This window comes from Syzygium oleosum, unplaced genomic scaffold (genome assembly GCF_021117445.2).
Source record: "Syzygium oleosum isolate NSW1041296 unplaced genomic scaffold, Sole_v2.1 Sole_v2.07, whole genome shotgun sequence".
NCBI classification, from domain to species: Eukaryota; Viridiplantae; Streptophyta; class Magnoliopsida; order Myrtales; family Myrtaceae; genus Syzygium; species Syzygium oleosum.
The window spans coordinates 10,683,695-10,705,013 of NW_026607491.1; the positions used below are offsets into that span (position 1 = coordinate 10,683,695).

General features: G+C 41.4%; 3 protein-coding genes and 1 long non-coding RNA gene across 4 annotated transcripts; 2 read left to right on the plus strand and 2 right to left on the minus strand.

Annotated features, from left to right (window-relative positions):
• Positions 1-1,650: 1,650 nt before the first annotated feature.
• LOC115686559 (dnaJ protein homolog) lies at positions 1,651-5,053 on the minus strand. The gene is made up of 7 exons (XM_030611934.2): positions 4,983-5,053; positions 4,612-4,783; positions 3,654-3,825; positions 3,415-3,556; positions 3,048-3,324; positions 2,722-2,920; positions 1,651-2,244 (listed from the first exon to the last, which is right to left on the minus strand). The coding sequence occupies exons 2-7, from the start codon at positions 4,759-4,761 to the stop codon at positions 1,925-1,927; spliced, it is 1,260 nt and encodes a 419-aa protein (XP_030467794.1). The 5' UTR covers positions 4,762-4,783; positions 4,983-5,053; the 3' UTR covers positions 1,651-1,924.
• Positions 5,054-6,911: 1,858 nt separating this feature from the next.
• LOC115671312 (glycosyltransferase BC10-like) lies at positions 6,912-10,994 on the plus strand. Its single transcript, XM_056313388.1, has 2 exons — positions 6,912-8,411; positions 10,527-10,994. The coding sequence occupies exon 1, from the start codon at positions 7,305-7,307 to the stop codon at positions 8,397-8,399; it is 1,095 nt and encodes a 364-aa protein (XP_056169363.1). The 5' UTR covers positions 6,912-7,304; the 3' UTR covers positions 8,400-8,411; positions 10,527-10,994.
• A 4,515-nt stretch (positions 10,995-15,509) lies between these two features.
• On the plus strand, positions 15,510-20,948 carry LOC115692529 (basic leucine zipper 2). Its single transcript, XM_030619515.2, has 5 exons — positions 15,510-15,786; positions 16,657-17,332; positions 18,640-18,715; positions 19,915-20,041; positions 20,496-20,948. The coding sequence occupies exons 2-5, from the start codon at positions 16,779-16,781 to the stop codon at positions 20,669-20,671; spliced, it is 933 nt and encodes a 310-aa protein (XP_030475375.1). The 5' UTR covers positions 15,510-15,786; positions 16,657-16,778; the 3' UTR covers positions 20,672-20,948.
• On the minus strand, positions 15,890-16,779 carry LOC130138618 (uncharacterized). The gene is made up of 2 exons (XR_008816960.1): positions 16,646-16,779; positions 15,890-15,923 (listed from the first exon to the last, which is right to left on the minus strand). It is a non-coding gene; the product is annotated as an uncharacterized LOC130138618 (long non-coding RNA).
• Positions 20,949-21,319: the final 371 nt, after the last annotated feature.

A 21,319-nucleotide genomic window follows, 5' to 3' on the forward strand; every position in this document is an offset into this window, starting at 1 on the left:
AGATGCTAAAATTCCCATGCTACATAGGACTACTAAATGAAAAGGTAAACAATAAGTGGGCCCATTCAAACAACCAATAGAAACTTGTTACATTATGTAACATATACTTTTATGTACTAGCACGTTCTTAGGATAATTATTACATTCACTCCCTGTCTAAATTACTTTTTGTATATTTACCGTTAGATAAGTGACATGTGAATAAATCCGAGGACATAAGTAGCGGCAGCGAGCTTCGAAGCTATATATGACCTTGAAGCTCGCGGCCGCCACAGCCGAGCTCCAAGCTTGCAGTCATGGCCGATTGAGATTGAAGCAAGATCTACTTAACCTTTGCCCAATACTTACCATTTCCATCGCAATGAAACCACATTCCTCGACGCAAGGAAACCGCCGGCCCACCTCTACCGCCTCTTTGCATGTTTGAACGGTTCGACATCGAGCACTTTGCCGATTCTACGAGCTATCAAATGAGCATTATTTTCCATCATATGTCCTAAATTAGACAATAGATCCGAATTCCTAGGTTCAACTTGTTGAATGAAAGTTGGTCGAGCCTCAAATTTGCTTCCCATTTCTTCATATTTAAGCAGTTTCCCAGATTTGATACCTCTACCAGCTCGCTTCCGCTCCTCAAATGCAAAGAGCTCCGCATTCCGATCAAGAGCGGTAATCGGGATCCAGCCATCAACATCCGAGCCTCCGTCAATACGTTATTCATCGCCGCTCTACTAATAGATTTTTCAATTTGAGTCCTCCCAACAATCACAACCCACTTTAGCATTTTCCGCTAATTGTATTTGATTGAGTTATAAAGGGACTGATCGCATCAATTTGACCATTTTAAGACTTGATTGCACATTTTAAAAGTTTTAGAACTCAATTACACTTTCGCAAGAAATGTTAAGACTTTCGATGCTCTTAATCGTATAAAATAAGGGACCAAATGAAAGTCCTTGTTCTTATGAAACCCCTATCAATCACAACAGAAAAGTTATCCCACTATCTGGCGGTGGCTTATCTTCTTTGTGCTTACCAAAGTGGAAACAGGTTTCTCCGGGAGAAACAGGTGCAACTAGTTCGGCCTTTACCACCTTACCAAGAAATTGTTGGTTAGAGAAGGAGACATACGTTAGACTGAAAGAAAAATTGTACAATAAGGTCTTTTTTTGGGGTACACTAAGGTTTACCTTAATCATAATTGTAAGTCTAATCTTAATCTCAAGTTAACAGTGGGAATATTGGCTGAAGTTGGCAACTACTCCGACTTATGTTCGGTTCCAAAGGGTCGGAGTCTCTATCAGTTGGTGGCTTTTGAGTTTTAGACATGACACGAAAAGCACCACGACTTCCTAGAAATCAAGTGAAGTCTTGGTTTCCTTTTACATTGCAGAGGTCCATCACACTATGTGAAGATTAGAGGCGTATTTAACATTGCTTAGCACCCAGGGGGTCCCATCTTCTGAGTTCAAAATGTTCGAATGGTCGATGAAAGTCCTCTTTCAATTCCGAATAATGGTGAACGACGACCAAGCTCATCAATTTATTGTCCTAAGAGGTCGGAACATGGGTATAGGATCCCCCTTATGACGTCTCACGCGCCTCATGCGAGGAGGCAAATAAGGGAAAGAACGGGATGATGAATGTACGTAAATGAACAGTAGGCGACACTGTCTTGAGTGCATACAAAATATACGATGCAATAACATAATTTTAAGTCGCGCAGGTCCACATACTAAAATCTTCATTACGTTCTTTCAATATCAATGCAAACTTCCAAAAAAAGGAGACTAAAATCTAGGAGCTAGAACAACGGAAACACAATTTCGAAGATAACTCGGTCTCCACAGGGTTGCACAACCACAACGTTCAGATGCTAGCCAATCCACCGCTTTTAAATTTATTTCATTTGATCAGCACCTCATTATTGTTGGGCGCACTGCACCCTCTGGGCCCCACCGTGCATGTCATCATCCTCCTCGTAAGCCTCCTGGGCCTGCGCCTGCTTTCGCCGCATCTCCTCCTCGATGTTAACATCGTGAAGAGTCGTTTCCTCACACTCATCCAATTCCATGTCAGTGAGCAGCGCTGATGACCTTGGTGGCAGAATTGTTTCCAGGGCCTTGCATTGCTCCGGGTTCAGGGAGTCGGGGAACTCCACCGTGAAGTGGATGTAAAGTTTGCCCTTCATGAATGGCCTCTGGTAGATAGGCATCCCTTCATCGTCTACTGCCTTGAATTGGTCTGTTCAACAGAAACACGTAATTAATGGCGACAACTACGAGTGTAAAGATAACGTATGAATTGATTTCATGTACATTATCCAAGAATCACACGGTCACAGCATCGAAACCAAAGATAACTACTGTAAGAAAACCGAAATTTGCAATCTGGATGAAGACATGTATGGCATTAACAAATCTAGAATGGCTAAGCATCGAATACAACAGACAGAAAACTACCACAGCCATCTCAAGATAAGTGAAAATGACTATTATAGTCTAGCACAGAGTCCACGTAATGTGGCAGTAAGGGGCCCTGACGTCTCGAGTCCACCAGTGACAAGTAGTTGGCATTCAAGTGCAAACAATGACCGGTCAAGACTCAAAATTAAATAATGAGTTCATAATACGAAAGCCAATTGCAAACAAGAATAAACACTCCAGAGTTCTGAAGATCCTCCAGAAATTCTGCTTAATGGTCCTCGAAATAGTTACTTACCAGGCTTAACAACCTCTCCAGGTTGGGATTTAATAAGAAGCTGCCTGTTATCCAAATGAGTCAATGCAAATTGGAAGCCGCAAAGTGCCTCGGTAAGGGACAATGTATGTTCATAGAACAAGTCATCTCCCTTCCTCTTATACTTGGGATGCTCCTTTTGTTGCAAGACGAACACGATGTCACCGGTTAGGGTGTCAGGCTGCCATTAAGCAAGGAGAGATCTCAAGTCAACTATTGATTGACTAACAAATACATCACCACAAATTAAATTTGTATAAAGCTTGCGCCCCTGAAGGGGAATTTAAACAAAACAGAGATTCTCTTACAGCTTCATCAGCTTCCCCAGGGAATTTTATCTTCTGTCCATTTTGCATACCCTTTTCCACTATTACCTCCAGGACCTTTTTCTCCTGAACCACCTTATCACCCTTGCATAGCGGGCAGCGGTCCTTGTCATTTATAGTCTCCCCGGTACCCTTGCAATCATTGCATGGATGTTGCATCTGCTGGATCATAGAAGGGCCAAGGTGTCTAATGGAAACTTTCATTCCAGAACCCTGACAACCCGCACATTTGATTGAAGCACCAGACTTGGACCCTTTACTGCAAATGGAAGAAAGGAGATCCATATTAGCACTTTGCAGGAACTCAGGCATATTCCAGAGAAGAAGACAGCAGTATCTTTGTACTAACCCTTTGCACTTGGAGCAAATAACGTTGCGAGATAGTGCCAACTTCTTGGACGTGCCATTATAAAGATCTTCGAGAGACACCTTGAGAGGATGGATGACATCCTCACCTCTTCTCTGCCTTCGGCCTCTGCTACTTCCACCACCTGAGACCATAAAAGTTCAGATCAATATCGACTTCTCCAGCATTCACTATACAGCACCAGACATTATGCTCGGGTTGTAGATGCCTGCCAAACTTACCACCGAAAGGACTTCCACCAAAGAAAGATTGGAAAATGTCAAATGGATCGTGGCCTCCGCCTCCACCACCTCCACCCATTCCTTCCTTGAGAGCATCCTCACCGTATTGATCATAAATCTCTCGTTTTTCAGGGTCACTCAGGACTTCATAGGCTTGTGCCAATTCTTTAAACTGCAGGAAAACATTCATTCGCAAAGTGGTACAAGCACAGTATTATAGAAACATTTCAGAGATTGGAGAATCTAGAAACCATGTCAAGCCATGAAAAATCATCAGTATGGCGCAAGTGATAATGCTTATGTAAGAGAGTCGAGCCATGAAAAAATCAACTGATCATCCCTGTCAAACTTTTCCGCACGAGTACAAACTGGTACTGGCATGACCAGATTATAAACATATGCATCTATAAAGCGACGAGCACGCCAAAACGCAGTAAAAAAGAACTTCTTATACAGAAGAATCTGCTCACGTAAACACAGTTCAGCACAGAAAGCATATCAATCCGCCGTGAACATGAAAGACACAAACAACTATCATGCATTTAGGTGATACCTTTCCTACAAGATACACAAGCAATAACAAGTTCATCTTTTTCGTGCCCCGGGCTAAACCAAAGAACCCACTGCCCAACAATACCACAATCTATAGATAGCCAGCCCACATATCATTCAGCGAGATGAATCAAATTGACGGCAATCCCGATCCTACACCCTATCCAAGCCCGCAAATTTTTCATGACTAGAGGCAGGAACAACATCGAATTGAACCAAAACTCCCCCATCGAGGACGCAGATCTGACCGCCCGATCCAATCAACGACACAATCACGAACAAATTACCCCAAAAAACAAACAAAAAAAAAACAGACAAAAGGAAAAATTCCCAAAATTCAAGCATCAACGAAAAGCACGGAGGTGCCAAAACCAACGAGCTCAATTGAAGCTCAAGGAGGGTGGACCTTTTCCGGATCGCCGCCCTTGTCGGGATGGTTCTTGATCGCGGCCTTCCTGTACGCCTTCTTCAGATCATCCTGGGAGGCGTTCTTCGAGACCCCGAGTACGTCGTAGTACTTGGTGTTGTCGCTCTTCTTCGGCGCCCTCCCGAACATCTTCCCGTCTCCCTTGAAAACCCTAACCGCAGAAATCCAAAAAGAAAAAAAAAAAGAGAGGAACAAAAAAACAGGAGGGCAAAAAGCAAAGCACCAAACAAAAACCCAATTACAGATCGTGGAGATCCGGGCCAATTCCGAAACCGAAAACTTCCCCCCCCCCCCCCCAAAGGGAATTCGAACAGGCGAAGGGACGCGGAGGAACCGAGAGGTTGACTGACCTCGGGAAGCCTCAGATGGATCGGGAGGAGGGATGTCGAAGAAGGTTCGAGCGCAGAGACGGCTGGCGAGAGAGAGAGAGAGAGAGAGAAGGGAGGAGACGAGACCTGGGATTAATAAAGGGGAGGCGATGGACGGTCAAGATTTGTTGGCGGTGGAGGGTTGTGGGGGGGGAAAGCGCGAGGTAAATGGAGGGGAGGAAGGATCTAGAACCGTAAGTCCTTTCTCTTTTTCTCGGCAATCCTGGCCGTTGGATCGTGGGGGGGGGGGGCGGCCTGGGATTTTGAGATGATGTGATCCGCTGGATATAACTGGTGGTCTACGCTCGTGCTCTCTTATTCCCTCTTTTTTTTTTTTTGTTGTTGTTTTATTGTATATGTATTGGGACGATGTTCTTCCTCTTCCTCCTTTTTATTTGCCAAAAAAAAAAAAACAAAAGTGGAAACTTTTGGACTTGCGAGATTCTAGTTATATAGTTCGGAAAAAAAAAAAAAGGTTTATAGAACATGCACGATGTGTAGGTTTTCAAAATAAAGGAAACATTGAGGGTCCGAAATATTTTGAAAGTAATGGATCGGCTCTTTATTAGTTTAGGATCCGAATTGTCTCGGTCGGCGCACCTCCGTTGTGGCTCCCATTGCCGTCGGCGTTCCTCGCTTCGCGCCGCTCCCCCTCGGCCCTCGAGTCACGGCCGGTGAGGGGCTCGGAAGGCCGTGAAGGCCTCGAATGGGCAGATCCAAGATCGCGAGGTCGGATGGAGGTCGCCTCCTCTGCGAGCGATACGGAGAAAGGGATGAGTTGGGCGCATAAGAAGTTGGCGCTCGTAGGTAGGCTCCACAAGAGCGATGACTTGGGGGGGGGCAGCAATCGCTTGGTGGGATGAGCTTTGGTGGTGTGATGATGATACCCGAAGTCGAATCGTTGGGTGGATCGCACAAAGGAGGAGGGCTAGGGGAGGCAGAAAGAGAAAGAGAGGAGAAAGGTTTTCTTTGCCTTTCGTTCCAATGACTTAGGTATATAATACTTATTTGGAAAACACTCATCGAGGCCGTGGACCTCAAATAGGCAAAATCTTAAGATCTCGAGGCCGGATAGAGGGAGGGACAAGTTGGGCATATAGGGTGAAGCGCTCGTAGGCTCGACAGCAGCGATGTCTCGCGGGCCAGTAACAATAACAGTCGCTTGATGGGATGGCTTTGGTGGTGCAATAATGATACTCGAGTAGAATTCATGGGTGGATCGCACGAGAAGAGAGGGCTAGAGGAGAACGAAAGAGAGAAAAGAGAGGGGAAAGGTTTTTTTTTTTTTTTTTTTTTTTTTTTTTGGTGCCTTTCGGCTCCAATGACTTGGGTATATACACCCTTTCGAAAAACTCATCCATCGAAATACGATTGAAAAAGATTTCCTACAATTATGGATGAGGAGAACATGACCCTTTATATTTAAACACCTCACTTGGTGAAAGGCTCGAAAGACCGAAAAGAGGAAGATCAAAAAAAGGTATCGCTCCAAACTAACATGACCGATCGGCCCGATTAAGTGTAGCCATCGCCATTGGATTTGGTAAATTCAACGATCAAGATCGGTCTTGTTCGTTGCGAATCTGGGTCCAGACAAGTATTTCGGTCGGGCTGAAAAGCCCTAAGCCCACCCACCCCATCATCCCCGCCCCCCCAACCACCCAACCACCCAACCAGATGCTTTCCAACCCTTTTGCTCCCACTTTGCTCTATCCCCAACGCCAGTGAGCCACTGGCCAGTGGCCACCACCACCAAAGCTTTGCTTGCTTCTCACTTCCCTCACTTCTCAGGCCCCCTCCCCGTCCCCCTCCCCCTCCCCCTGTTTTCTTCCGCCCCCTTCAAACTCCTCCTCGGAAAGAGCCTGTCCTCTTCCAAGCACCCCTTTCCACGTCCCCTCTGTAACCCCAATCGTCACCCCCCTCTTCCTTTCAATCCTTCCCCCCACCCCCCTTCTTTTTTCTCCCTGCGCTGCATCCTCCTCCTTTTTTGTTTTTCCTTGTCCCCCCCAATCTTGCTATCTTTATTGGTTTCGTTATGGCCTCTCTCATCATCATCCTCATCCTCTTCTCCTAAATCCCTAACAACCCCAAACCCCCTTCTTCTACTTCTTCTCCTTCCCTCTTCAAGAACCCAAATCCCTGCGAAGACCCACGAATCAAGAACTCCATAAAACCCAAAATCCAAGCTCACCCATTTTCGCATAGCCCGAAGTCTCGACACCCTTTGGCGATTTCTGGCGAGTGTTGAAGCTAGAAGTGAGAAAGGAGTGGTTTTTAATCTCACCCACTCTCCCCCTCCCCGCCATGTTCACATCACCCTTTGTCCTCACTCTCTCCCTGTTGCTCTCCCTCCCTCTCTTGCTCTTCTTCTTCTTCCCCACCATTTACCCCCACAAGGATCTCCCCCTCTCCCGGCGCGAGGAGCTCGACGACCTCGCCCTCTTCCGCCGCGTCTCCGCCACCCGCTCCCCCTCCCACGCCCTCCCCGCCGCCGCCTCCTCCCGCTCCTTCCCGGCGAAGTTCGCCCGCCTCGGGGCCCGCAACTCCCGGCCCAAGATCGCCTTCCTCTTCCTCACCAACTCCGATCTCTCCTTCTCTCCCCTCTGGGAGAAGTTCTTCAGTGGCCACTCCCGATTCTACAACATTTACATTCACGCCGATCCTTCTTCCAAGTTTGCGCCGCCCGATGGGGTTTTCCGGAACCGGCTAATCCCTTCGAAGAAGACCGAGCGGGCCTCGCCGACGCTGATTGCCGCCGCGAGGAGGCTTCTTGCCGACGCCATCCTCGACGACCCGGCGAACTTCTACTTCGCATTGGTCTCACAGCACTGTGTCCCGCTCCATTCCTTCCGGTACATGTATAACGCCCTGTTTGGGAACTCGATCTCCGCCTTCAATGCCTACATAAACCCTGGCAAGTACAAGAGCTATATCGAGATCCTATCCGAGGAGCCGAATTTGTACGAGCGCTACACGGCTCGAGGAGAGCACGTGATGCTCCCGGAAGTGCCGTTCGAGCAGTTCAGGGTCGGTTCTCAGTTCTTCATGCTCGCGAAGCGGCACGCGTCGCTTGTCATTGAAGATAGGAAGCTGTGGAGGAAGTTCAGATTGCCTTGCTTGAACAAGGAGTGTTGCTACCCTGAAGAGCACTATTTTCCGACGCTGTTGTCAATGTCGGATCCAAAGGGTTGCAGTCACTACACACTGACTAGAGTGAATTGGACCGGCAGTTTCGATGGGCATCCACATTTGTATCAGCCCGAAGAAATTTCCCCGGAGCTCGTGCACGAGTTAAGACAGTCCGAGTCGAATTATTCGTACTTCTTCGCACGAAAGTTCTCGCCAGAGTGCTTGGAACCGCTCATGAAGATTGCAGACAACGTCATCTTCAAGGATTGAACTTTGAAGTGGGTAAGAGTCACCTCTCCCTATTTTTAGCTTTTGCTATATTCTTATTGTTCTTTGCTTGAGTACTGGTTTATTCTACATTCTCATGCACCACAAGATGAGCCACTGGAATATCTTAACAGTTGAGTTTCCTCATGTTCCAGTTTGATTCGCATTCTAAAGTTAATAAATTTTGGTGACCGAGTGAAGTTTCCCACTAAAATACCGATTTTCCATTGGTGTTCTGTTTTGAGAAAAATTTTAACCCGAAAATCCACTTGCTCTTTCCGAAGCGAACTGGAGTACCCTTTTCCTTAAGATAGTCAATGTATCATAGTCTAGTGTCTACTTGGATCATTGTTGCCTTGCATATATTAACTCTTGCTTTTACCTCATTCTTTGGCCATAAAGACATTAGCAGTATCATTGCAAAACATGGTGTGAGCATTTTGAAGGGACCCTGTTAGTCTTGTTTTTGGCCCTTCTAACTTTTTGTGGGGACACTATGTTTTTCTGTTTCTTTCTCCTATCACAAACCCTGCTTAATTGTCGCAATGCAATGAGGCAATTTAGTATATTGAACTCTATAAGATGAAAGGTTTATGTCTGGGCCACTTTTTGGCTTGGGTAGGTACTCTGATTTGACCGTTGACCTTGCCCATCGCTAGGTATTTGGTGGTGAGGGACCTTGGATGAGTTCATCCAGATGTTGAGAGATCTTGTAATTTTGTTGAGGAGAGGTTGAGTTTGGAAGAGTTGGGCCACCAGAATTAGAGCACCTGTCTGTTGTTATGTCATAGTCGTGTTAAATATGATTGATGTGGTCCCCTGCTGATTGAATCCATCAGATTTAAGAGAGTATTAGAAGATGAGAGAAATCAGATTTATGGGTGTTTTTTTTATATGTTCAGATGTGAAGTCAAAGGTGCTCAGACTTGAGTTGTTGCTAAACCAGTGAATGGGTTGCTGATTGATATGGAAAGAATAGACAAATGAATCATGGGACAGAAAATATTCAGAATACAGAAAGATTAGTTTGTTCTGCAGTCAAATTTATCGACTTGGAATAGAAAATATTTTCCTGGTTTTCTTGGTTGAAAGATGTACAGCTTGTTAACAAATCCGGTAGACGAGCTTTTGCAGCCTTGTCACTGGTGAAATTAGAAGTGTTACTACTGGAGTAAATATCATGTAGACTGGCTTATTCATGTTAATTGTCAATTGTGATTTCTTTAGTGTATAAGATCCATGAGCGTCGAAAGGTCTATTTTCACTTATTGTTGAACCTCTATAAGAACCTGTAACATTTGGATGGCTTTGTTTTGTTCAAAAAGAACGATCTTTTGATGCGGTTTTCTTGGTGGAATAACTTTACTCTCTATCATTTGATGCTGGAAATGGAATATGGATAAAGTAATTTGCTTGATGAATGGTGCGTCTTAAAAGCTTGTAAGTTTCAAGAGCTGGATAAGAAACTACTTTTGTACTGTTCCCACCTTCTATGTATACCAATGGGCCGCTGCACTCCTTGGGGGACGAAATTTGCTAGAAACTTGCACAGCCTTTTAAAGTCTGATTCTGGGGAAAATGCTTCGATAAGGAGAACTTCATAAGTGGGATTTGGCCAACTTCCAAATTACAAAGTGGTAAAACTTTCCAATTGAGGAACTCAGATTGCAGATGACAGGAATCAAGTTACAATTTTGTCATTGTTTCCGGTGAAAAGCTGTATGATTTGGTAAGAATGGCTGGATGGTCACATCTTGGGTCTTAACTTTTTCTAGGTTAAACTCCTTTTTTCCGGAGATATCATAAAGAGGAAACTGTGAAATGTGCTTTCTCTCAGCTCATTCAAAGAGCTCTTACTCTGTATATACACTTCTTGAATTGTGAGCATTCACCAGTCACCGGTAGAACAAATGTAGTAGATTTCCAGATACTGCGAATGGCTCGACTTTCCCTGCATATCTGTAGTGGCAATCTACTTGCATTTAATGGTCCTTGTTGTCTCTTGTTTTTGTTCCTTATCCTCTGAGAACATCTTATATAAATCTAATCGAGCGTGGCATGGGAAATGTCTTCACTTGCTCGTGATGCGATCCTTGTCTGACTGTGGCTTCTTTCTTCCTATGTCCACAGCTCAAGAAAAGAATCTTTTTTGAAGTCCTGGCTTCTCAGAGAAGTGTTGAATAAAGTAAGAAAAAAGAAGAAGGGAATCTTTTGACTTCGAAGGTGGACAGAAGATACCTGCGAATGCTGGATCATGGGAGGGAATAACAAGGTCCTGACCCCATGGTTGTTGCTGCTTGCTGCTGTATTGTGATGTGGAGGGTGAACCCAAGTCAAGTTGCACATAGTGCGAGTGAGTGAGTGTATGCGTCTGCTTTTTTTTTTAGAGATTTTATTTTGCCCCTTTGTTTAAAATTTCTGTTTGAAAAGGCGTAACGGACGGTGGGTATAGTGTGGAGTGGAGGAAAAGCAATACCAAGGCTCGTTGCTCTTCCTTCTCCATCTTGAAAAGTTGAAGGTGGAACTTTCATTCTCCCGTTTACCCTCCCTTCAAAACTTTGACTTTTAAATTGTAATCTATGAGTCGCTTTTTCTTTTTACTCTAAAGAAGAAATCGTCTCCTTCTCTTCTTCTCTGATTTGTGGCTTTTTTGGGGGTGGTGCTCCTTCCTTTTGCATCTGTCTTTAGTGGTGTTTTGATCTTTTGGTCTTTGGTTGTGGTGTGACTGCTTGCTTTGTCTCGTTTGATCATAGTAGCTTTTGAAGGAAGATGTGAACGAGTGCGCTCGGGGTACTTTTCTCAATACTTGTTATGGAAGAGTACCCGCAAAGTGTATTTAAGTTTAGGGAGTATCTAGGTACGTGTTTTTTTGGGGCTCGGGGCCGATTCAAAGACGTCGTACCCATCAGAACGGTTTTTTGTACCCATCGGAACGGTTCGATCCGTGCTCCCATTTATGGACAAGAGCCGGTTTTCGCTTGTATCCCCAGAAAAACTGTGGTCTTGTGCAGAAAGTTATTGATTAGATATATATTGAAAGTTGCTTCAGATGTGCACAACAATTATTGTCACACATGAATGTTTGTCTAAATATGCAGTAAATTATATATTTTCATCCAAAGATTCTCTTAATTGATCAACACTACAGGAAATTGTTTTGCAAATAGCCAAGAGAGTATCAAGTTATGGGCATACAGAAATGAGGGGTTGACCTTAGATTTTGATGGACCGTTTCCTGCAAAAGCCCATGGGTAGGTTCTGTTTTTTTTTTTTTTAGAGGACATCTTTCATGTTATTGATTGAATATTGAAAAGTATCACAAGTAGAATTAGAATAGAATTATTCACCTAATTGAAAATAAACAGAAACTAGGGTTAGCCCAAGTATCCCAACTGTTTTAGTTTTTCCCTTTTTTCTCGATAAATTGGGCTTTTATGGGTCTTTGTCTCTCTTGTGGTGAACATATAGATTTTGAAATATCATTAGTAATGCTTCAGTTCGTTGGTTGAAGAATTACTTGAGAAGATAGAATTATGTTCCCTTATTTTAACGTGCTGATATCCGCACGTTGAGCACCCCTAATTGGGGAAAAGTTTTTCTTTCCTCACCCCAAGAAATAGCCCCATGTTTAACTTCCTAGAGTTCAAAACGAAGCTTGATCCGATTTATCTCTCTTGTTGTAAACATATAGATTTTGGAATGTCATTAGTAATGCTTCAGTTCGTTGGTTGAATAATTACTCGAGAAGAGCCCATATGAGAAGATTTCATGATCTTTGATATTGACAACCAAATCAAGGCTTTCATGTTTTCATCATGTTTTCTAATATATCAAGAGAGAGAAAAACCACTTGACTTGAGGTATAATTAACCGCTAAACGGTATAATTAACCGCTAAACACATCGATTTTTTATGAGATATTATGTGGGATTTGAGCAAAATCATATTTCTCGTGGGGTTGCCTTAAGAGTATGAAGGATTAAACATCACATAGTCAGGAGGAGATATTCATGAATTCTAATTGCTTTTAGCTTAAACCTGAATAGTTCCAATAGATTTCGAGAAATAAGGTCAACAACTACGGATATCAATCCGTTGTTGTCATATGATATTTACATTATAATTAATTCTGCTCATCATGTTAACAACGTGTTAACTCTCATGACATATATGTGAAAATTAATTGAAGGATTATCCTATCCTTCATATGACTTTGTCCCTTTTTATTTTTTTCATTTTGGCAAGCATGACTTTGTCTTTGGAAAAGCATTAACTTGTGGATATAAAATAAGGGTGAGCTCATGGTGAGCTTTGTCTTAATCAAAGCGGCATTAAAAAATCATTTGGAGTTCATATGGAAATCTTGAGGATGCATGCACAATCCATAGGCTCATCTCCACTTCCTATCCCTTTAATGCATTAAATTAATGAAAAGTTTATTAAAAGTACCTCTTTCCCACCCAAAAAAATAGAGTTGATTATAAAATAAGCATTTTTAGTATCCCATCCTGCTTTATGGAGCCACTATAAAACCCTAAATTAAGAAATACCCTTTTTTTCCATTTTCATTTCATTTCACAAATTAATTATTTCTGAATTTGTAGGCACTTGAATATATAAAATTCAATCGGCAATTAAAGTTAATTACTTGATGATAAAATAATGAGAAAGCTTGACAAATTGTACCAGCTAACTCAGCAACCAACACACACACACACACAAATGCACAAAAGCAATAATAAATTGGAACACTATTACTAAACGACATAGACAATCAAACAAACTAAGATATCAACATCTGATAGCTTTGTCTTGGACATTCTATACCATTTCCATATTAATCACATTTTTAATTTTTTTAGCCCACTAAGGGATATAATTCCTTTTTCTTTATATCCCGCTTTATTAGATCATCTTCACTTATATCATAATTATAAATACGACAAGTGTCAATTTATCAAATAATTCACCGTCAATTAAAAGTACTAGTAGATAATATATATACACACTTGTGGGTCCTATCTCCACTAATTCGATTGATTAATCTATGTTGCGTTTTGTTACTATCAACCTACAAAAGCATCATTTTCAAAATTTGGTATGGTGAAGATTCGTAACTCCCGTTGACTCATTGAAACATCATTTTTAGGGGTGCTTAGTGATTCGTAGTCTTATTATTCTTTTTTCCTACATGTCGAATATCGAATTTAACTTTAGTAAATTTACATACTTCAGCGATGTTTTCCATCCGAAGACTAATTAAGATATTAAAATCCGCGCTGGCGTTAGGGATTCTTAAGCATGACGTCGTGGTGGTGGGTCCTACGCTAGCGTCACCCCGAGTTTACCTCCCCGGCTGTCGGCCGTGCGGGGAGTTCCCGGGTTACCCAAAAAAAAAAAAAGATATTAAAATCCAATTTAAAGACATAGAACTTCACTTTCTTAGATAAATTTCGAGTCTTGAAATGTTCATTAACCACATGGTGATAAGAGCGGAAAACATTATTCGTATTTGATGATACGAGAATAGAACTTTCTCCGTATCTCTAATTAATACGCGCACGAATCCATTTTATCACCACTAATTCGAGGTTAAAAAGATTAGTATAACCAGCTAACTCAGCCTTTTGAAGAAATTTACTCGAATCTCTCTATTTCTCTCCAAAAGCAAGTGTGTGAAAACCTTTTTTGATGTGATGTATAAATATATATTATATATTATATTACTTTATATTATATGATTGTGGGCCCGTGGTTCTCCATGCAAGTTGTTGCTTGGTCTCATGCATGAAGCTAATTTAATTTCCCACTAAGTTAATATCTTTATATTGTTTCTAAGATTCTTTATGCTTAAAGTGGAATATCTCTCTCACTCTTTTTCATTTTATTTTATTTTTTGGCCTCGAGTGGAATATCTTTTTAGTGAGGCCCATAGAGTTTTTTTTTTTTTTTTTCACTTTAGGGAAATATTTCTTTTTTGGGTTTTTATTATTCTTATGAGGACTCAGCTTTCGAAGTCAATAGGAAGGCCACTGTTTAGCTTAGCCCTACCTGTCAATTCCTCAACAAAATATATCTAATCTTTGATTAAAAGTCTGATTAAAAATTGTGGGTATGATGAGGAGAAATCTGATCAATAATCATGTTATGATGTGGTTCTTTATCTTTGAACAGAAGTCAACTTTTTAGCTGTTTTTCCTTCTTAATAAAAAGCACGTATGAGTAAATTTAACTTGACTTCAAATAGCTTTAAAGGTCACCTAATTTAACTTGACTTCAAATAACTTTAAAGGTCGTGTATTTTCAAAAGTTTAAAATGCTTAAAATATTAAAATAAATACCAAATTTCAAGCTCCGAGTCGTATGCTTCACCTAAAATTTTATGGTCAAGTCTAAAACAAGGCACTAAAACAAATTACCACAAGCCTCTCGAGCGTTGAAATGATATATAGTTATAATGTATGTCTGCATCAGCATATATATAGATATTAAACATTATGTATCACCTTAATAAAAAGAAACACAATACACGGTGTCATTGAGATATTTTCTTACATTTAGCCACTAAAAAATTCGATACATGCATTAATGTTTCGACGAAGGTTAAGAGAACTCTTAACCAAATGACTTCCTTTGGATCCACGGTATGGTCAAAAGTTACCTCACCAAAGGAAAAGAGTTTTCGCTCTTACGAGAGTTTCTGTGGCCTATCATCTCTATGACGAGCTCCATAAATGCTTTCATTATTTCAAAGCGTCGGTGCCGATGCCGGCACTCCTCGCACCCCAAATTCTCTATGCATCTTTGTCTTCCTCATAATTGTTTTACATCCTTATTATCTCAATCTCATATTAGAATTAGAATGAAACTTTTTAAGGACTTGCTCTGACCTAAAAACACGTCCTTCTTGCTCAAATTTTCAAATCCTCACTATCATTAATCCACTTTGTCTTGGTTACTGGAAAAACAGAGCTAACATTAGAATGAATCCTACAGTTTTCACAGGGAGTCGGACAACGGAAGCGGAGAAAGAACAAAGCAACGATTGATATACAAAAGGAGAGTCTTTTACGCCTGAAGTTGCAAAGAAAGCCGAAAAGTGATGGCTGACCTGACCCCCCCTCTCTCGGACCTAACCTGTCGTACACTCCCTTCCCTGCTGTCTTCCAGCATCTCTCTCTCTCTCTCTCTCTCTCTGCTGCACAAGCGGAATGAATGCCTCACTTAAAAACTACTCGGGGCTGGCTTTCTTTCCCTTTCTTGTTTTTGTTTTCCCTTTTGTTGCTTTTCAGTTTCAAAGAATGAGAGGCGCATATTAACCATTCTTCACCCACCCATGACTGTGCTCTTCTTGTGGGGAGGCGATATATTCAGAGAGGAAAAACAGTAGGTGAGCTAGAACTTTCCCGTTACTGCTACAGCTTTTCTGGATGGGTTTCGGTTTTTCTTTTCGAGGAAAAATTCAATCTTGCTGTTGGGTTTTCGTTTTCGCGTTCGGAGAGGCGATGATTGAAGTTTGAAGTGTTCCTTCTCTCCAGATGAGTTTCTTTCTGTTCTCCTCCAATCGAACCGTGTGAGCGTGTCTTTAGTCTTCCTTTCTTTTTGTCTTTCGTTTCCCCTGAAAACTTCTCCCTGTTTCATGGTTTTTGCGTGGAACGTATTTGAACGCTCACTGGAGTCACTGTTGCATTGTTTCTTTTTTTTTTTTTGTTTTTTTCTGTAATCCTGTTTGTTATGCAGTTTAGGTTGGTTGAGTGTCGCATGCACATTGTTTTACAATTTGCAAGGTATCAACTATTAAGAGGTTGCTCTTTGTATTTACCTTCTACGAAGCTGCGATCTTTATCTTCCCCTGTGAACATATGTTAGTAGTTGTTTGATTGCAAGAAAGAGTGAAAAGAGAATTCATGTGTAAGATGGTGCTTCATCCCAAATGACAGTGTTCAAGCTCTGTCTATTTCTTTCTTTTCTTTTTTGGGTTGGGGCCAATGGGAGGGAAGAATTACAAATGAGGATTCTATTCCTAGAGAAGTTTTGCCAAATTCAATGAGCTATTTCATTTGACAGTTTTTGTGTAAACTCATAATTTTGTACAGAAGCTAGAAGGTCTCTGTCTGTGTGACATGTAATAGAGTAAAAGTTTAATGTCTATCTGTGGTTTGCGAATTCGTCATGTGAAGTTTAAGTATTTCTCTACCAGCAACTACCAGGTGTCCTCTTTCTCCCTCAAAGTTCTCTAAATTCAAAACTTTCTTTGTAGGATGCTGGCGCAGGTGGGGGAATATGATGTGCACTTTCGCTTTCATAAAAGAGAGCATTGAGAGAGAATCTAACCATGGACTTATATGAAGAGCTTATGGATTCCCTTTGATTCATGTCACCATGTCGAGGCAAGCTCATCTTCCACCTCGCTGCCCATTTCAAAGGAAGCCCGTTTCTTGGCCGATTCACGACCCCACCTCTCCACCTGCAAACACAAACCACAGCAATGTCTTTCCACGGCATAAAAAATCTCCCTCTCAGAGTGCCATTTTGGAGGAGCAGCCGGCGTGGCTTGAGGATTTGCTGGACGATCCAAACTCAAGTAACAAGGGAGTCATCCATCGGAGATCGGCTAGTGATTCGATTACTCTTTTAGATGGCCTATCAGACTCATTACCAGCAATCAAACCCCATACTGCGAAGCAGGCCAGAGATGGAAGGGAAGCTTTGGGCAGGTTGGACTTGGACTGCATTTATGGTCCCAATTCTCCGCGTCAAAAAGGCAACCCGGCATTACCGGACAGTGGCATAGTTTCAGCATTGTCGGAATATATTTCACAGACTTCCCTGCAGTTCCTAGATGGCAGTCTATGCATTTCTGGAATGGTCAACTCAGATATGAAAGGTGATATCTGTGTTTCAACTGGTGATGCCGAGACGAAGACAGTGAAACGGTAAGGCAATGTGCTCATATATTCTGGTAGCAATTTTAGCTATTTCTAATTACTCAGTGATATATTAGCTTCTAAACACCCTTGGTGATTGATAACTCTGTAATCTTTTTTACATTTTTTCATGATCTAGAATTCCGGACTCACTTTTGTCAGCTGCATCTGCAAATTTATATATCCCTAATGTTTGCATACGTGGTCAATGGAAAAGCTTAGCCAAATTTCCTTCAATTCGCCAGCCATATGTTCACAGGCTTAGCATGTGTGGTTTTTATTCTTTGGCTAATTGCTTTCTTGAGCTAAAATACATCAATTTATTCCAAGAGAGTATATCAAATAAGTATGTCGAGGTACTTAAATGAGGAGAATTATAAATTGATTTAAGGATGCTCTTGCATACTTCCAAGTGCATCTGACTTTTCTTGGATTTTAATAAATGTGTCGGAATTGAAAGCTGATCTAGCTAGGAAAACAATTGTCTCCTTTTTGTTACTTCTGCAGTTGTTATTATGAATAACGGAATATGAATGTGCTTAGCTTGCATATTCATTGTTTTCGACAGCAAGTTGAGCATACTTTCGAACCTTGGAGCTTCTTCGACCTTGTTATGCTCAGAGTACTCAAAGTTTATTAGATACACAACAACCTCTTTTGTTGACTATGATAAGCTATTCTATCCTGGCCTTCTGAAAACGGTGTCCTATGCATGCATGTACTGTACCAGATCTATTAACCATATCCTAGCAGCAGGGCTGCAACACTGCCTTTCCCTAAGGTGCACATAGACCTGCAGATATTCTTGACTGATCTAAAATTTTCTCGGGCGAACAAATATGTACTTGTCAAGTGACTTTTCGTGGGCATCATCTTATATGCGTATGTTGGAACACAACCTTTCCTACAGAGCATGGCTGGACAAAGACCTTGTGTCCTCTGCATTGTTTTATTTTGTTTACATAATTATTAAAAAGCTTTTCCACTTCATCGTAACCAACCATGAGAGTATAAAAAGTAAAGTTATACTACACACCAGTTCTTGTGAAGTTTTTTTTTTTTATTTACTGTATATTGATTCATACGAGCACCAATTCTCTGTGATTGCAACCCCTACTCTCATTTTGGGAATAGTTATATCCAGGGAGGATGATTGCTCGTCGCTGAAGTAGCCTCTGTCACAATGTAAATGCTTGTCCCGTGTTTTGGTGCAAAGCCATGATATGAATATTAATACTACAAACTGATCGCTTTATCTTCTTTTTTAGTTCATGTGACAGGAGGCATAGGAATGACTTATTTTGGCTTTTCTGCAGGCATTCAGGACAGCGTTCGAGGGTACGTAGACTTCAGTATATTGCTGAACTGGAGAAAACAGTCAATGTTTTCCAGGTTAGAGGCTTAGAGCTTCTTGATATAGTGGCAACATAGTCATATATTCTGGTTAACAGAACACAGAAAAATAAGAAATCCATATAGAGACATGCCCCCAATCACATCTGGCTTTTCCCATTCTATGGCATGAGTGCCATTATTCGTAGCAAGCAAATGCCCAGCACGGACCATGCATCTTTCATGTAGAACCAACCATTCGTCTTGATTATGGTAGGAAAGACGAAACCTCTTGGTCAAGACTTATTGACTTATTGACTCCGAAAACAGGTGGTTGTATATGAAAGTTATAGAAGAAGCTTCAGCGTTTTTGGACTTACAAACTGCAAACTACAAGAAATTCTTTGTAATTAATTGAAGAAGAAAAGACAATTCATCATTTGAAGCTGGAAATAACATATGATATGCAGTTTTGACAGATTAATTACCATAAAAGTTCGTCATTTTCCCCGTACAAAAGTTTTGTTGCTTCTTCTTAATGAATAGCTCCATTCAATTCAGTTGTTGTCCAAAAAAAAAGTCATGATGTTATTTTCCTTGTCTTATGCTGTAACCTAATTTGCTATATAGCCCTTTAACGTTGTTGCCTGCTTGCAACTAGTGATGAGATATTCTTTTATTACCGACAATGCTAGGCGTAATTGAAATTCGAAGTCTATAGAATTGACCAAAAAAAAAAAAAAAGATTACAGAGATGCTTTTTGATACTTATGCATTTGAAGTGTGCTAATGTACCCCTTGGCATAAGTATGGGTCTACCCATGTCATCAAATGTGTATTTCATCTAGAATAGCATCATTAATGCTTCTCCCACACTGCTGCTAAGAAGCCATCGTGGTGGGGAGCACTTTGATAGTCCACCATTCAACTGGGCAAGCTTTAGAACCCCATAGAAAACGTGGCACCCAAACTGCTATTAATCAAGTAAATGATGTCCAAATTTTCATATAGGTTTCTGTGAGGAAGATCTAGAATCTAAAACTTAGGTCTCTATCCAGAGCAAATAGTTCATTCTGCAATTGTAATTTTCATTTGCTGCATGCCCCTGCTGCAATATATATTCACCCATTCTGAGCTCTGCATCATTTCTTATTTTCCATATTATTTATCCATTCTTGATTAAAGATATCTACGCGAGCAAAGATTGTATCTAAAACTCAGATGAAAACTAAAGCATGAACCTTGATCTCAATATACAGGCTTTTGAATCAGAGTTAGCAGTCAGAGTTACTTCTCTGCTTCAGCACCGTTCTGCTTTGACCATGGAGAATGCCAGCTTGAAGCAACAGATTGCCGGACTGCGGCAGGAAAAGTTACTCTTGGAGGGTGAGACTCCTCTTAAGTTCCGATAATGATAATGATTTTTTGTCGTAAATCCTGTTTAGATTTGAAATAGATGCTCCCAAATTATTGTCCTGCATTATTCTTGAGTTTCTTCTCCTCTTTCCATGTGATTAGAAGGGATTTACCTATGTCCGCTAGAGGGTATAACTGTTCTCTTGTGGTGTACCATGAGAAATTCTTTGGGTTGCTTGTCAACTTGTCACCCGTCATTTCTGAGAAATTTTGGCTGACATATGTTCTTGAGATTAGACCTTCTCAGCAATTTGGCATTCGTTCCGTCCTAAAAGTAAAACCATGATAAGGGTAACCATTATGTTGTTTCTTTGGGCTTAGATTGCATTGAAGGTATCACGAGGATCATGTATAATTGCTGACTGACACTGTTAAGCCTTTATCGGTTCGTGCCTTTTAATAGAGTGAATTTTTCTTTTAACAGGGCAATATCAGTCTATGAAGAAAGAACTCGGGAAACTGAAATTAGGTCTTGCAAGTTCACCAAACAGCGGGTTCAGGAATCATTTTGAGGCAAGTCCTGGTGCTGGTGCTGGTGCTGGTGCTGCTATTTCAGAATCTACTTGGCAGTTAGGCATGGAAAAACTCAATCTTAACTGAAGTTCTGAACTTTGGCGAATCATGAAAAACTTTGGCGTTAATGTGCGATTTGCACTCGGTGTATTGGGTCTTTTGTTGCACTGGTGTGTTCTCCTGAGAGTGCATAAACATGGAAAAAAGAAAATGTCAGATCTGTAGGCGTCTCTTGGCTCGGTATCTCCCGTAAATGGGTTCTTGTAAATCAGGTGGAAGCCCTCAGTTTTGAGCGACAAATTGGGTCCGACACCTTAAGTTGCGGTAAACACGGTGCAAATAGAGGCTTGCTTGCTGTCGGAAATTCCTACTTCCCGCGATACGTTCATGTTGTTCCTCGCGGCCGAGATGTGTTTTCTGGAAGCTTCATCGAGCACATTTTGCCTGCTGCAAAAGAAAGAGGGCAGTTTGAAGTTTGAAGTTTGAAGTTTGGAGTTTGTCACTTTCTTTGGAAACCGTTCTTGATGAATGCTTTTCTGGTGTGCAAGTGGTCCAAATAAGCGAAGGAGGCCCGCTAATGTTCATTTTGCTGCTATGCTCCTAAATGACATCTAATCTGATGTTTATACTCAAATGGCCTTCTGGAAATTTAATGCGTTTATTTATAATGAGAGGAGCCTTTCTTTTCCAAAATTTAAATTTAAAAGTTTCCTAACCAATAAGAGAGACTTTAGC

What these genes read in the sequence shown, in the direction of transcription:
- LOC115686559 (XM_030611934.2), bottom strand. Translation starts at nt 4,761, where the DNA reads ATGTTCGGGAGGGCGCCGAAGAAGAGCGACAACACCAAGTACTACGAC. An exon ending in TGGTGGAAGTCCTTTCGGTG is followed by an intron (nt 3,557 to 3,653) that starts GTAAGTTTGGCA and finishes TTATGGTCTCAG; the next exon opens with GTGGTGGAAGTAGCAGAGGC. An exon ending in TGGAGAGGTTGTTAAGCCTG is followed by an intron (nt 2,245 to 2,721) that starts GTAAGTAACTAT and finishes TCTGTTGAACAG; the next exon opens with ACCAATTCAAGGCAGTAGAC.
- LOC115671312 (XM_056313388.1), top strand. Translation starts at nt 7,305, where the DNA reads ATGTTCACATCACCCTTTGTCCTCACTCTCTCCCTGTTGCTCTCCCTC.
- LOC115692529 (XM_030619515.2), top strand. Translation starts at nt 16,779, where the DNA reads ATGTCGAGGCAAGCTCATCTTCCACCTCGCTGCCCATTTCAAAGGAAG. An exon ending in AAACAGTCAATGTTTTCCAG is followed by an intron (nt 18,716 to 19,914) that starts GTTAGAGGCTTA and finishes CTCAATATACAG; the next exon opens with GCTTTTGAATCAGAGTTAGC. An exon ending in GGAAAAGTTACTCTTGGAGG is followed by an intron (nt 20,042 to 20,495) that starts GTGAGACTCCTC and finishes TTCTTTTAACAG; the next exon opens with GGCAATATCAGTCTATGAAG.